At 37.7% G+C, this 15,632-nt stretch overlaps 1 protein-coding gene across 1 annotated transcript in view; it reads left to right on the forward strand.

The window, feature by feature from the left end:
* The window catches only part of LAMA2 (laminin subunit alpha 2), a 464,667-nt gene that overhangs the window by 326,230 nt on the left and 122,805 nt on the right, over positions 1-15,632 (forward strand). The window contains exons 29-32 of the mRNA XM_081941542.1: positions 3,435-3,552; positions 4,127-4,261; positions 5,671-5,795; positions 14,948-15,034. Coding sequence (XP_081797668.1) covers positions 3,435-3,552; positions 4,127-4,261; positions 5,671-5,795; positions 14,948-15,034 — 465 coding nt within the window. The remainder of the gene's footprint in view (positions 1-3,434; positions 3,553-4,126; positions 4,262-5,670; positions 5,796-14,947; positions 15,035-15,632) is intronic.

Here is a 15,632-nt window from a genome sequence, read left to right on the forward strand (position 1 = left end):
TGAATGTAATTCAATGGTTTAAAAGTATGGTTCAGTGATACAACATCTGTCTTGTCTTTGAAAGATGAAATGCTTTGTGTTTAATATTTCCTGTTGACATGGACCACCATCAAGAGACCTAAAAAGCTTCTATTAATTATATAACTAGGAAAGATATTATGGATCAAATATCTGACTGTTTCATCAGCATTATTGCCATTGATTCCTTACAGCATGATTTCCAATAAATTGTATAGACTAATGATCACGAACTTTTTTTTCCTCAGGTGCCAAAAGCGCAAACATTATTGTGTGTGCGTGCCCACACCCGCAATTAAATGCCCCCCAATGTTGTGCCCACCTGCACATGCACACACAACTCTCCCTACTGCCCCCCAGGCATGCATGCATGGCTTTCTTTGACTCTGGGGAGGGTGAAAACAGCCCGCCCTTTACCTCCTGGACCTCTGGAGGCCAGAAACAGCATATATCTTGAATTCCAGTGGGTCCGGTAGATCAGTTTTTGGCCTCCCCTGCTCCTCCGGAGGCCCTCTGGAAGCCGGACATTGTCCATTTTCTGACTTCTGGTGGGCCTGGTAGGTCTGTTTTATGCCCCTGGGGAGGACGAAAAATGGCCCAATGAGCCTACCCGAAGTTCATTTCCCAACTTTTGATGGGCCCATTTTTCATCATCTACAGGCTCCGGAGACTTTCCTGAAGCCTGTGGAGGGCGGAAACACCCCTCCCCACCCTCCAGAAGCTCAAATTCAGCTGGCCAGCATGCACTTACATGCTGGAGCTGACATAGGGCAATGCCTTGCGTGCCCTCAGAAAAGGCTATGCATGTCACCTGTGGCATGTGTGCCAAAGATTCACCATCATGGGTATAGACTGAATAGTTTAAAACTAAGCCCACAAATATTGAATATGTGTGCTTCTCTGTGGCTAAATAGGCAAGGATTGCATTGAAAGAACCCAGGCTGCTTTCCTTAGAAAACGTCTGGGTCTTCCCCCTTGTGTTGGTTTTGCCCCGATATACCTGGAACTCGGCATTCGATCGGTGGAATGTATGGCCTGGATAAACACCTTTAAATGGTGGTTTTGGGTGCTCTTTCTGGCAGTTCCTGGCAGCTACCTCTCCCTGGTGTTCACGGACTCCCATATTTCTCGCTGGGAGAAAGAGCTGCTGAAGAAACTTCATCTGCTAGGTTTCACCGAGGATGCCTTGGGAAACTACGACCTCAAGGATGCCCAATTTAGGATAGTCCAACGGCTTGTGGACATTGATTTACAATATCTACGAGCCAGAGCCAATAAAACTTGCTCCCCCCTGACTCTCAACCAAGTTAATAACTATGGATTGAGGATGGCTTCCTATTTTTATACCCTAACCATTCCCAAGTATAGAAGAGCTTTTTCCCTAGCTCGCTTCAATGTCTTGCCCTCAGCACTTCTGGTTTGTCGTTACAAGAGGCTCCCGATAAATAAGCGGCTGTGCCCTTGTGACAGAGCCGAGGTTGAGACAGCGGAGCATGTCCTTCTATTTTGCCCTATGTATAGCGCAGACAGATCTAGGTTACTGTCTCTTCCTGAAATCGTCCCCTCTGGTCCTGATGGCTGTGATTTTTTGTGCATTGCCTTGGGGATATCTCCTCGTAGATCATCTCTCAGGTTTCCAGGTTTTTCTTGAGAGCTGTGACCATTAGAGGAGAGAGCTGAATCCTCCCTTAGTTGGGGTTTTGGTGACTGGCTGCTGTGTCTCTTTTGCAGTGGTCGTGTTTTGGTCTGTGACTGTAAATAAAGTATTATTAAATAGGCAGTCTGGTGAACCCATATATTCTGATTTTAGTTTCATCAACTGAAGCTGCTATGACAGTAGCTAGGGTTTATGGGACCTAGAGACAAAAGCACCTAATGGTTTACAAAATAGCTTATCCCTGTCACAGAGCATTTTCAACAAACTGTGTGACATCCACACTCATGGTCAAGACCAGGGCTTGAAAGACGAAACATGGGCTGATAAGAATTTTGACGAAACTGACTATTCACACATTAATCCTAGGAGATATAAAAGTGGGATTTATGAAATGTTTGTAAATGCAGCCTTGCAGATCATTGATATATTGCAGCAAAACATTATAAGAAAACATCATGCTGACAGTAGCTTCAAGTGTAAAAATAGCTTAATTCCAGCAGTGCACCATATTAGTTATGTAATTTAGCAGCAGCACTAATCATGTTTCTGCATGAAAGCAACAGTATTACAGTGAGTGATTCAGAAGCTGCCATTAAAAAGCCAAAGCTAAACATTTTTCTCCTGCTGTGTTAATTTTGTTGTTCCCCTTTTAACATTTTAGGATTGAACATTGAAACATTTCTTACATTAAATGGATGGAGTGTTTTTTTTTTCCAAGAGAGCAGACTAATTTAATTAATCTAGCTGAACTGGGACTATGGGTTCTATTTTACTATTAGTTAATTCCAGATCCCTGATATTGATCGGGTCTCAGAGTTCAAACTAAAATCCACTAAAGATGTTCCAGACAACAGCACATGTCTTGCTGGCCCTGGGAACCATTTGCTTTACAATTTTTTTTTTTAAAACAGAGCCTTTGTAGAAACTACATCTGCCTTTCCTGCTTATTTTGCTGCAAATGGACTGTTTCTCTTGTTTCCAAGTATTTTGTAACACAACTACTAGAACTTCTGGTAAAGATCAGTGGAGAAATATTGAGATATCTCTTTCCTCCATTTGTTTTAAATGTTTTTATAGGTTTATGAATTGTTGCTGTGAAAGCTGCTTTTTAGTATACACATCCATTTTGTCTCTTCTGCCCCAATGTTTCCCTTTTTCTCCTCCTCCCAAAATTGTCCTATCTCCACATGACATTGCTTGAGTGCAACATCTAACCAAGGATAATCATCCTATAATGAGGACAAGGCCAGTGACAGATTAGTGCAAATTTTGAACAGAATTTTATCTAGGAAAAAATCACACATACTCTTCTTACCAAAAAAAAAAAAAAAGATTCCCTCTGCCTTAGTTCCCCGTCTCTAATTTATATCTGGCATGATAACTTTATTTCTACATTTGCTTCAGTGTAGTCACAATGAGCAGACAACATACGGATGGTGGCTGACAACATTTATAAGTCACACTGAAGTCTGTAGAACTTCTTGTTTCTTTTTTTCTGCCTTTAGAATGCTGGTATTTGGGTTCTAAATTAGATAAAAGTTAAACTGAGTAAGTATACGTTTACATTAACACCACTAGCTAAGGCCAATAATGACAAAAATAATTTAAAAATAATTTAAAGAGACAGACTGAGATATTTTTTTCTTTTCTAAATAATGCCCAGACGTTGAGTGTAAATGTTCTTGTCTATCAAATAAAGTGAAATTTAATCTGAACAGTTTAATTTGTGGTTTTTTTCCCTTCTGTTTTCTTCTGTTAGAATTTCCGAGATTAGCCTGGAAGTTGCAGATACAGGAAATGTATCAAGAAGAACTCCAAGTGCCCAATTGATTGAGCAATGTAATTGTCCCGTGGGCCATTTTGGTTTGTCATGTGAGGTAATATACCCTGTACCTATAAAGTTTATCTTAAAGTGCTTATGAATTATATTTGAATGGATAGGATAGGGTCTGCAGTATGATGTTTGAATTCCATGTAGGTATATTATTTATGCATACATTAGATTATGAGTATTATTTATAGTTTGGGATATTGTAAATGATAATATAATGCTGTATACTGTAGGGATATGTATATAAAATCTATATCCCCTATATGTATCTCCATCGTTCCATATTTTTAATATTATTTCTGTTCTGAATTCTGATTTAGCTACCAGAATTCTGGTATCTATGCCAGATCACTTTCTGTTTCATTGCTCAGATGTCTGAGTGGCTGTCTGCCTTCCATTGTATTCCACATCAGTGAAGAATTGCAGTGGAGGAAAATCCTGAAAGGAAAAAAAATTGTTGAGGATTGGAAAATTCTGAAAAATTGTATAATCTGATAGACCTAAGATGTCCTGTACTTTGTATAAATAAGAGATATTGGGTGGAAAGAAGAAGTTGTCTGACAAAAGGAATGGGGATGAAACTTATTAAGGACTGGGTTTGTTTGTCTTATTTCTTGCAGACCTGTTCCCCAGGTTTTTATAGACTTGCTTCTCCATCTACTGGCAGAAGGCCAGGTCCTGCCCTAGGAGCCTGTGTCCCTTGTTCATGCCACAGGCATAGTGAAATGTGTGACCCCGAAACCTCAATTTGTCAGGTATAAAATATATGCTTTTTCTAGATGATTTACTTTACTCCTATTTTCCAGATTCTGAAGATATCTTTGCAGCTGAAGTCAATAGGAATAATTGAACAATACAATTTTTAATGTCAGTTTTGTTGTTGATTTTATCATTTTAATTGTAAGACTTATTAAATACTAACAAGTTTCTTTGAAGACATTCACATTGTGCTCAGAAAATAAGTGCCGACTTAACCATAGAAGCAGCAGTAGCATCTCTGTGGTAAAAAATAAAACAAAAATATGTATTTGCTCCCCAAACATGATTGGCTGTGTTTCCATGATGGCAGAATTTAATGCCTGCTGTCAAGCATGGGTCTCCACATGAGGTTACCTTAAACCATAAATAGTGGTCCTGCCAGGACTAAGGGGTTCTCTACAAAATGATTTCAGAAAGTAATTTATTTTATTTTCTAATTTTATTTAATTATTGTATTATTCTGTGATTTTATTTTATTTAGTCCTTCTCCACTTCCACATTTCTCTTCTTTTACACCCTCTCACTCAACTTCCTGAACAAGGCTCTTAATGGAAGAACATGGAGCTCTTCCATCTGTATTTGGTGATCCAGTATTAGTAACACCAATGACTCTGGATAATTTCTAGAAGTGATTATTACTTTATATTACTATTAGAGCTATCTATTTCCGCAATTCTTACTTAAGCAGAAGGCAAGAAAACAGATCACAAAATATTTTTTGGGAAAATGGAAAAATAATAAGTGGGTGGGGAAGTTAACATTATTTATCAAAATACCTTGACTAATCTCTACTGCACTTTTCTAAATTTATAGTATTGTAATGCAAAATAAATAAGCTTTTCTTAAATAATATGGATTATCTGGAGTATAAATCTTGGGGGGGGGGAATTCTGAACTTAAAGCAAGTCCAGAAAATAAACAATCTTGTGCTTTCAGATTCTTAATATTATCTTAATTTAATACAATTGCAGAACTGGGCAAAAGCAAAGAGGAATGAAAAAATTATATGCCGCTGACAAAAATGAGGGTCACTTATCCTCATTTTTTTCAATACTACTAGTACTGAAGTTGCATAAAGTCAGATCATAAATCCCCATTAAATTAAAAAATGTTATTCTTCAACATATTGGTTTATGCATAATAATATGGGTGGGGCTCACCTATATACTTTTCAATATGATTTTATAGGACTCTAAAATTTTCAGAAATATATCAAAATAGAATGCATTGCAACGTCTCTTAGATAATGGTACACTACACCTTTGAGTAAGAAGATCAATTTTCAATCTTATGGGCTTTGGGGAAACCTAATCCTGTGCACTTTTTTTTAGATCCCTGCCTTATCACCAATAGTTGTGACTTTGCAGTAGAACTAGAATGATCTCTTCTCTGCTTCTCTCCACAGAACTGCCGTCACAACACAGATGGCGATCACTGTGAAAGATGTGCTCTTGGGTTTTATGGAATCGTTAGAGGAAATCCCAATGACTGTCAGCCTTGTGCCTGCCCTTTGACCATATCAAGCAACAAGTAAGCAGGGATTACTTATGCCCTTTTGTTTGTATTCTACCTTTCCATGGGAGTTCAAGGGGCTTATATATTAACACCTCTCATTTTACCTCAACATTCTGTGAGGTAAATTGGACTGAGAGAGTCACTCCAAGTTACCCAGGGAGTTTCAGTGCTTGAGAATGGACTTTGTTTGAATGCAACACCATAACCATGACACTACATTGACTCTCTTTGTCTTTATTCCAACTTTCCCTTGGGTTCCTCAGTGAAATCCTGCCTATCGTATCACACTGAGTAGTGACTGCACCACTTCTGCTAAATTGTCTCATTCAGAAATGGCTTCTAGTTAGCTATTTAGGAATCCATAAAGAGTTGACAATGTGATAGTCAGTGGATAATGAATGAACATTATAAAAATTATATTCAGAAGTGAAGCTACAGTACAGCTCTCAAGTTCAATGCAGTCACAAGGGAGCTGTAGGGAAGCTTCTGCTCATATTTTGTATTGCGATAAAAGCATGACAGTGGCATACAGTGGGTTTAGTAATGTATTGAGTCCTTCTTTAATGTTACGTTGGTCTGGGACGACTTGTGAATGATCACATAATTTAAAGCCAATATTATCATGCTGAATCAATTTATCTGTCACGCTAATGATTCTCTCATCCCATTATTCTTTTGCAAATGTGGCTTAAAATAATATTAATTTCAGCTAAGGAGTCCATTTTTTCTCATCCTATTTATACCTTGTATCAGATTATTTATATAAAAGATACACAGTGTTGATTTCCATCTTTTGCAGTGCTGAATATTTCACCATTGGATCTATCCTTAATGCTGCGTGTGCAAATGCACAGACAACACTGATATTTCATGCACATCTCACACACACATTTAATTACCCATTGACATACTAGTCCATATGTTTCTTCAAATGAAAGACACCTAATAAAGCTCTGTAAACATATCAGCCTCATGCTTGCAACACTATATAAGGCTCTCTTTTTCATTTCTTTTAATAGATTTATCTAGACAAAAAGAGGAGAACCATCACTATTTTCCTACTGCACAACCCAATTAGTTTGCCCTGTGTTTTTATGCAATAAGCATGGCTGAGGAAGTTTCAATTCCACACAATAGTTTAGCGTTGGTTAATGTGGATTTCAAGAACTGATATTGGTGGATAAATTTTGCTATGAATGAAAAAAGAGCTCTGTTTTCACTGGCAGAGGATCGCAGGAGGCTGTCGCAGCCAAAGACGAAGCTCAAGAGGACCATGTGCAGCCCCCCCTGAGCTCCATTTTTTCTGGCAGAGAGTTGCAGAAGGCCATTGCAGTCAAAAATGGAGCTTGGGAAGGTCACACACGGCTCCTCCATGCTCCATTTACTCTGGCAAAGGCACTGCGGGCTGTTTCCAGGGTGGCCCTGTGGACCAGATCTAAGCACCCTAGAGGCCAGATCGTGCCCGCAGGCCTTGAGTTTGACACCCCTGTATTATAGGGATTATATTTAGATGAAGCACATGCTTTTTAAGCACTGAAATGCCATAGAAATATTTTTATTTTCTACTTTTTATTTTGCAATTATCGGAGAATCTATAGCAAATTTAAATGAAATTATACCATAACTATGTTTCTGGGTCATCAAACGTTTAGGAAGATATTGTAGAAATGGAGAATATGCAGAAAATAAAAAACTAAAATAATTCAGAGGCAGTAAGAAAAGGTATATTTGGGCTTTTCTTGTTATGACAAATGTAAGTAAAAGGAACAGGATCAAAGTTATCAAATTATGCATAGTATAGTGGAAGTTAATTCCAGATACTAGGAATGTACAATGAAGCTGAGTGATAGCATATTTAAAACAGATAAAAGGAAACACTTCGTGCATGGACTTCACAAATATACGTATATTGTAGCAGTTCCTGTAATTGTGCAATTACAGATTAGGTAAAGTTAAAAAGAATAAAGTTCTGAACACTTTATTCTTGCATGTTTGATTGAAATATACATAGAAATTTTACTGAGAAAAACAATACAAATTTTAGAGGAAAAATAGAGAAAATAAAGAAAAACAATGAACAGATAAGAAAAGAAAGAAAGAAAGAAAGAAAGAAAGAAAGAAAGAAAGAAAGAAAGAAAGAAAGAAGAAAAAGGATAGAAAGAAAAGATTATAAAGAAGTTTCGAACCTTCTTAACATCAGTAATAAATACATTTTATTCCACCTCTAGATTATATAATTAATTTTCTTCTGTCCATATTTTACTCTTGACTTTTTTCTTCCTCAAAAAGTCTATAGGAGATTTCCAATCACTAATAAATGAAGATATTTTCCTTTTCCTAATTAGGCAAATCAGTTCTGCCATCTCTACTAAATTTATCTTCTTCACCAATCATTCCTCCATTGTAATTGTTTCAGAATCTTTTCACATTTGTGCATATAATAGTCTCACAGCAGTAACCATATGTACAAATAATCTTCCATGGCTTTTATCTAATTGTTTATCCTTTATTCACAGCAAGAAAAGTTCTTGCTTCCATCATTTGAATGCTGCTCTTGAAAATTCTTTGTATTACTTTGTATATTTGAACCCAAAATTTTCTAGTTCTGTTTCAAATCCACTAGGCTTGATAAAATGATCCTCCCTGTTGTCTACATTTATAGCATAGATATGAAATACCTTTATGTATTTAGGATAATTTTTCAAGAGTTATATACTAATAATCCATCATTTTATTTTTTTAAAATGTTTTAAATTATAACGTAATGTGCATTTCAGTCCGTTCAGCCACATATTTCCCCATTGTTCCATCAGTATATTATGTCCAAAATTCTTATCCTATTTTATCATACATTTTTGACATGTTTTTCTTCAGCTTCAAATTTCAGCAAAAGTTTATACATTTTGGCACTTAGATGTTCATTTTTTGTGGATAGTTCAGTTTTATCTTATGCTGTTCAATTCTAAATGTCTGGTTATCTACCTTAAATTTTTCTGTGGGGTCCTTGGTGCTCTCTGAACTTGGTGATTTTCTTGCAAACATTTCATTACCAAACTAAGTAACATCATCATGCATTGCTGATGTTATCTAGTTTGCAGGGATGAAATCAACTTACCTTCGCTACCGGTTCGCAAATGTGAGCATGTGTGTGCACACTTCACTCACATGTACCATCTCTGTGCATGACTTTTGTGCATGCCAGAGCATCAAAAAGGGGATGTGATGACATCCAAGTGGGTGGGTGGAGCCACTACTAATTCACCCGAAACAGATAGAACGGGTTGAATTTCATCTCTACTAGTTTGGTAATGAAACATATGCAAGAAAACCATCGAGCTCAAAGACCACCAAGGACCTATAGATTAACCCTAAACTTCAAATATTCTCTTATATCTTTCTCTTAATTCTGCATATAAAAACTAATGAAAACTAAATCCCTCTCAGTTAATTGCTCTCTTAATTTCATTTTATATTCTCTATGTTCTTCTTCTAACAGCTTTCTTCTAACACCTAACCATCATTCTTTGCTTGCTGTTTCTTTTCAATAAAATGCTTTTTGTGCTGAGACCCATAATGGTGTTTTCAGGCACAATCTGAATCTTCACTTCTTACATAGTAATTTTTTCAAAGCTTTAATAAACGTAACTTTGTGGTAACATGAAAAGACCTGCTGTCCAATTCTGAGGTTATGCCCTTCCAAAATTCTTAGTTCTCAGGAGCAAGCACTCTTATCATCCACAACCAAATAGCAGGCTGTAAAATCATTAAAAAGATTATTAAAGAGAGATCCAACCTAGAACTAAGGTGAAATTTCCTGATAATGAGAACAATTAATCAGTGGAACAGTTTACTTTCAGAACTTGTAGGTGCTTCATTACCGGATGTTTTCAAAGAAGAGACTGAAAGCCATTTGTCTGGAATGGTGTACGGTCTTGTGCTCAAGCAGGGGTTGGGACTAGAAGACCTCCAAGGTCCCTTTCAACCCTATATGTCTATGTTCTATATTCCAAATACAATTTCAAATCAGATAATCTCAACCCTCCTTGCTCTTTTGCCTTTTGGATTATTTATAGTTAACCCTTGGCACCTTTCAGTTATTTTGAATGACTGCTAGTCGTATATACTATCTCCAATGGCAGTAAGCTTCTGTAACCCACAGGAAATATAACTAGAAGGGTTCTGCTGTGCTCATACTTTGATTATGAACATGTCATCGTATCTGGAGTGACTACTAATCAAAACCACAGGACTAAAAGTTACAACTGATTGCTATGAATAATACAATACAATACAATAGTAGAGTTGGAAGGGACCTTGGAGGTCTTCTAGCCCAACCCCCTGCCCAGGTAGGAAACCCCATACCGTTTCAGACAAATGGCTATCCAACATCTTCTTAAAGACTTCCAGTGTTGGGGCATTCACAACTTCTGGAGGCAAGCTGTTCCACTGATTAATTGTTCTAACTGTCAGGAAGTTTCTCCTCAGTTCTAAGTTGCTTCTCTCCTTGATTAGTTTCCACCCATTGCTTCTTGTTCTGTCCACAGGTGCCTTGGAGAATAGCTTGACTCCCTCTTCTTTGTGGCAACCCTTGAGATATTGGAACACTGCTATCATGTCTCCCCTAGTCCTTCTTTCTCTTAAGCTAGACATACCTAGTTCCTGCAACCGTTCTTCATATGTTTTAGTCTCCAGTCCCCTAATCATCTTTGTTGCTCTTCTCTGCACTCTTTCTAGAGTCTCCACATCTTTTTTACATCGTGGCGACCAGAACCTAATGCAGTATTCCAAGTGTGGCCTTACCAAGGCATTATAAAGTGGTATTAACACTTCACGTGATCTTGATTCTATCCCTCTGTTGATGCAGCCTAGAACTGTGTTGGCTTTTTTGGCAGCTGCTGCACACTGCTGGCTCATATTTAAATGGTTGTCCACTAGAACTCCAAGATCCCTCTCACAGTTACTACTATTGAGCACGGTACCACCTATACTGTACCTGTGCATTCCGTTTTTGTTGCCTAAATGTAGAACCTTACTCTTTTCACCATTAAATTTCATTTTATTAGATAGTGCCCAATGTTCAAGTTTGTCAAGATCCTTCTGTATCTTAAGCCTATCTTCTGGAGTGTTGGCTATTCCTGCCAGCTTGGTGTCATCTGCAAATTTGATGAGTTCCCCATTTATTCCCTCATCCAAATCATTGATGAAGATGTTGAAGAGTACTGGGCCTAAAACAGAGCCTTGGGGTACTCCACTGCATACTTCCCTCCATGTAGATGCAGTTCCATTGAGGACTACACGTTGAGTGCGGTTGGTCAGCCAGAAGTAGCAGGGTGGTTCTGTATAGGTCTGTATTCAGATTTGGTGTCTTGTAGATTATTATGAAACAGTGGGGCCCAGTATAGGCTGCTTGTCTGCTTTACCTCCCTCCCCAAAGGCCAGTTTACATCTTTAAATTTTTAAATGCTTTCCTATTTCTTCATCTGACATTCAGTTTTCGGTGTGCAACATAACGTAAAAACAATCCTCATCTGGAGAATGTGATTTGGTTTGTGGGTCTATTTTTAGTGAATTGACAATGTGATGATAATGAGTTTGTGAGTGATCAATCTCTTTACATTTTTTACAACTGCATAATTTTATTATTCATTCAAGCACTATTGATTTAATGCATTATAAGCAAGGTGGAGGAGGATGCTGGCTCTTACCATAAGAAAAGGAATGCTTTTCTGTGGGTTTTGAATGCCATAGTGTTTCTTTTGTGTTAATCTGGGTCAGAATTAGAATTATTTATTTGTCAATGCACAACGTATGTACAATGAGATTGGTTAAGCTCCCTCAGTGCAGCCCCCCTCCAATACAATATAACTCACAGTGAAGACAGAAAATCCCTAACCCAATAAATCATATTAACAAACACCCAGTCCTATTGCACCAGTGTGAACATGTTACACATTGCGCCAGCCCTGCAAGTCCATTGTACTACGTAGTTATGATGTTATTTCACATTCAGGAGTCTGACGGCACATGGATGGAAACTGTTCTTCAGCCTGTTTGTGCGGCTGGCTATGCTTCTATATCTCCTTTCTGATGATAGGAGCTAGTGAAGAAATTCAATTTTTTTTACTATCGGTTCTGTGGGCATGGCATGTTGGGCATGGAAGGGGAAGGATACTGCAAAATCTCCATTCCCATTCCACTCCAGGGGAAGGATACTGCAAAATCTCCATTCCCTCCCCATTCCAGGGGAAGGATACTGCAAAATCTCCATTCCGATCCCACTCCAGGGGAAGGATACTGCAAAATCTCCACCACCACCCCACTACAGGGGAAGGATACTGCAAAATCTCCATTCCCACCCCACTCCAGGGGAAGGATACTACAAAATCTCCATCCTCCCCCCCCCACTCCAGGGGAAGGATACTACAAAATCTCCATTCCCATCCCACTCCAGGGGAAGGAAACTGCAAAATATCCATTCCCACCCCACTCCAGGGGAAGGATACTGCAAAATATCCATTCCCACCCCACTACAGGAGAAGAATACTACAAAATCTCCATTCCTACCCACTCCAGAGGAAGGATACTATAAAATCTCCATTCCTTCCCCACTCCAGGAGAAGGATACTGCAAAATCTCCATTCCCATCCCACTCCAGGGGAAGGATACTACAAAATCTCCATTCCTACCCCACTACAGGGGAAGGATACTACAAAATTTCCATTCCATCCCACTCCAGGGGAAGGATACTGCAAAATCTCCATTCCCACCCCACTCCAGGGGAAGGATACTACAAAATCTCCATTCCATCCCACTCCAGGGGAAGGATACTACAAAATCTCCATTCCCACCCCACTCCAGGGGAAGGATACTACAAAATCTCCATTCCATCCCACTCCAGGGGAAGGATACTACAAAATCTCCATTCCCATCCCACTCTGGGGCCAGCCAGAGGTGGCATTTGCTGGTTCTCCAAACTACTCAAAAGTTCCGCTACTGCTTTTCTGAACTACTCAAAATTTCCGCTACTGGTTCTCCAGAACCTTTCAGAACCTGCTGGATTTCACCCCTGGTAAGAGAGTAAAGAAGTGCCATCCAGGGTGTGAGTCGTCCCTGGGGATTTTCCTCAGTCTTCTAAGGCAGCGAGCCCTCGTATTGTAATTTTGCATTGCAAATCATTGCAGATATAATGGCACATACTTCCAACAGTTGAATTCTTCCTGCTTGTCTTGACTCACATATTAGATCACCACTATTTAAGATTGAGGCTTCTCCCATTATCATACTGTCCTACGATTACCATTTTATCAGTATCATAGCCGCCATTATTGTTGGACCCCTTCTAACAAACCACATAGGAATTCTATTATGTTTCTATGTTAATGTTCAGAAAAGTAGTTTTGCAAGCAGAAAGAATTCTGCCTTCTCAAAGCTCACCCTTATTTCAAAGATATTTTGATGCATGTTTTACATTTTTATATGAACTTTTGATAGGGAACGCTTGGGATAGGGAAAAATTAAATTTATCAGCTTTGTTTTTCAATGAAGCTACTTATTTCAAATTTGCCTCTGCTGGATAAGGAATGCTCAATACATCTGGTTCTACTCTGCCTCAGGTTCAGTAGATTTATACAATAAAATTTAAAGGGCAACATCTATGTGTCATCTCTGTATAATAAATAAGTACAGTATTACCAGTCAAAATAAAATAACCCTGAAGATTGCAGCACAATCTGTGCTCCAGGGCTGAATATACAATATCATTTTCATACTCTAGCCAAATTAGTTTTCTGACTGTTCAGAGAGTTACTAATAAATCAGTCCAGCAATTCCAGTTTTTAAAGCAGATTGGTAATTATCCCCCACAAAATTAATACAAAACTGGCTTAATTTTGTATAATGTAATATTTAAATGTCCTGGGAATTAAATGCAGGATTTGCCTTAAGTACTCGCATTGATATTTCTATATCCCGAAATATACAGTGGAGTGGAAGGGTTGAAATAAAAAGAAAAAAGGGGGAAGAACGAACTTGTGTGCTTTCCTTGCAATGCAGCTGTTACTACTGCTGCTGTGATCAATAGTTGTGCATGACATCTACTGTATGTGTGATATAAATGCATATGTTGTGCTTTATCCTCAATCGTATAATATTGGATACTGAAAATATGATTCCTATGAAGACAGAAATGAACTGGCTACCATATCTGGCCCACATCGCACTCCCTTTCCATCTAGATGATAAAGTAAACTAGAAGGAGAGAGGAAACTAACTTCCAATCCTCTTTCCAATTTGACATGAACTATTTGTAATACTTGGTTGCACTGTCAAAAAGTAAAGTAGGGACCAGGTTGTCCTAGCATACTGGAGAGCTTTTTTCTTTCCTTTTCTTTTACTAACTTCTCACAATCTCTTGTCTTCCAAAAAAATAAATTGAATTCCAAATAAAAATGGTATCCTGAAAACTGTGTTTTCTTGTAATCTCTAATGAAATAATATTTTTTTTACAATTCATGTATTTACTTGCTATGTGGCAAAAGGTATATACTGTACATTCTTTTTTACAAGCCAAAATAAAGGCTTGAAAAAACAAAAGGTGAGAGCTAGTTAGCAATACTATCAAAACCTCAGTCCTTGATTTACTATCAGAATCTAATTGATTAATTTCCCACCAAAATCTAATAGTAATTATCTGTTGATCTAGAATTTAAGAATTTCTAACAAACATTATACATTAGGAAATGAGATTTAAAACTATTACCATTCAAGGAGAAGTGGTGGACCTCTCCATAGCATTTTAAAGGAAATTCAATATTTTTACTACCATGGACAGCAAAATACATAACTGAGGATTGATACTTCCAGGGAGAATGACATTATATTACTATTATTACATTTATATACAAATATATTAAAGATCTTCTCATAGTTTCATGGTTGTTTACTTTCTAAAAGCATGTAATTGGACTTCGAGAAGCATTATAAGGCTTTCGCAAGATACAGGTTATATGATATCTGACTATATTTAAGTTCTTTTAGAAATAAAACAATTTAAACTGATAGCATGACTTAGAGGAGCAGAGATTTAAAGTTCTGTGAATCTCTTCTTCGAAGCTAATATGTCTTCAGTAAGGGAAAGAGTTAACTGTGTTCTGTTTTTTTACTACAAGTTTCAGTCCCTCGTGTGTTGTTGAAGGAGTTAACGATTACCGATGTACAGCTTGCCCACCTGGATATGAAGGACAGTACTGTGAAAGGTAAGGTATTTAAAAGAATCAAAAATGAAAGTATTTTGCAACAGGCCATTTCTAGAATCAGCAGAGGTGCAAAGATGGATGGATGGATGGATGGATGGATGGATGGATGGATGGAGAGAGAGAGAGAAAGAGAGAGAGAGATGTGTGTATATGTATACACAAACACACACACACACACACGCACACACACACAAGTTCAGTATGTCTGTGTTAGTCTAATTAAAACCCATTCCACAAACCTTTATCCATTAGCAATTATAATGAAAGGAATATGTTTTTGATCTCATAATTCATGCTGTAACTCTAAAGTGATAAGTTATGTGCAAGATATTAACAATCATTTCATAATCTAATGAGCCATTTGATTTCTAGGATGTAATACATATTTCAGTGGGCAAAGCTATTTGATTAGATGATGACTTCATGGCGTTTCTCTGATACTTCCTTCATAATTTTCTATTAAACAATAGAAAGCACTCACTTTCCTCCCCATAACTAAGCAATGCAAAAACCAGCATGTCCATTTTGCATCCATAAGCATATTGTTTATAAAACATTTTCTAAATATTTAACATATTCTCAATAAAAAGACAATAGC

The sequence above is a fragment of the Natrix helvetica genome (assembly GCF_964273705.1).
Source record: "Natrix helvetica genome assembly, chromosome: 2".
NCBI classification, from domain to species: domain Eukaryota; kingdom Metazoa; phylum Chordata; class Lepidosauria; order Squamata; family Natricidae; genus Natrix; species Natrix helvetica.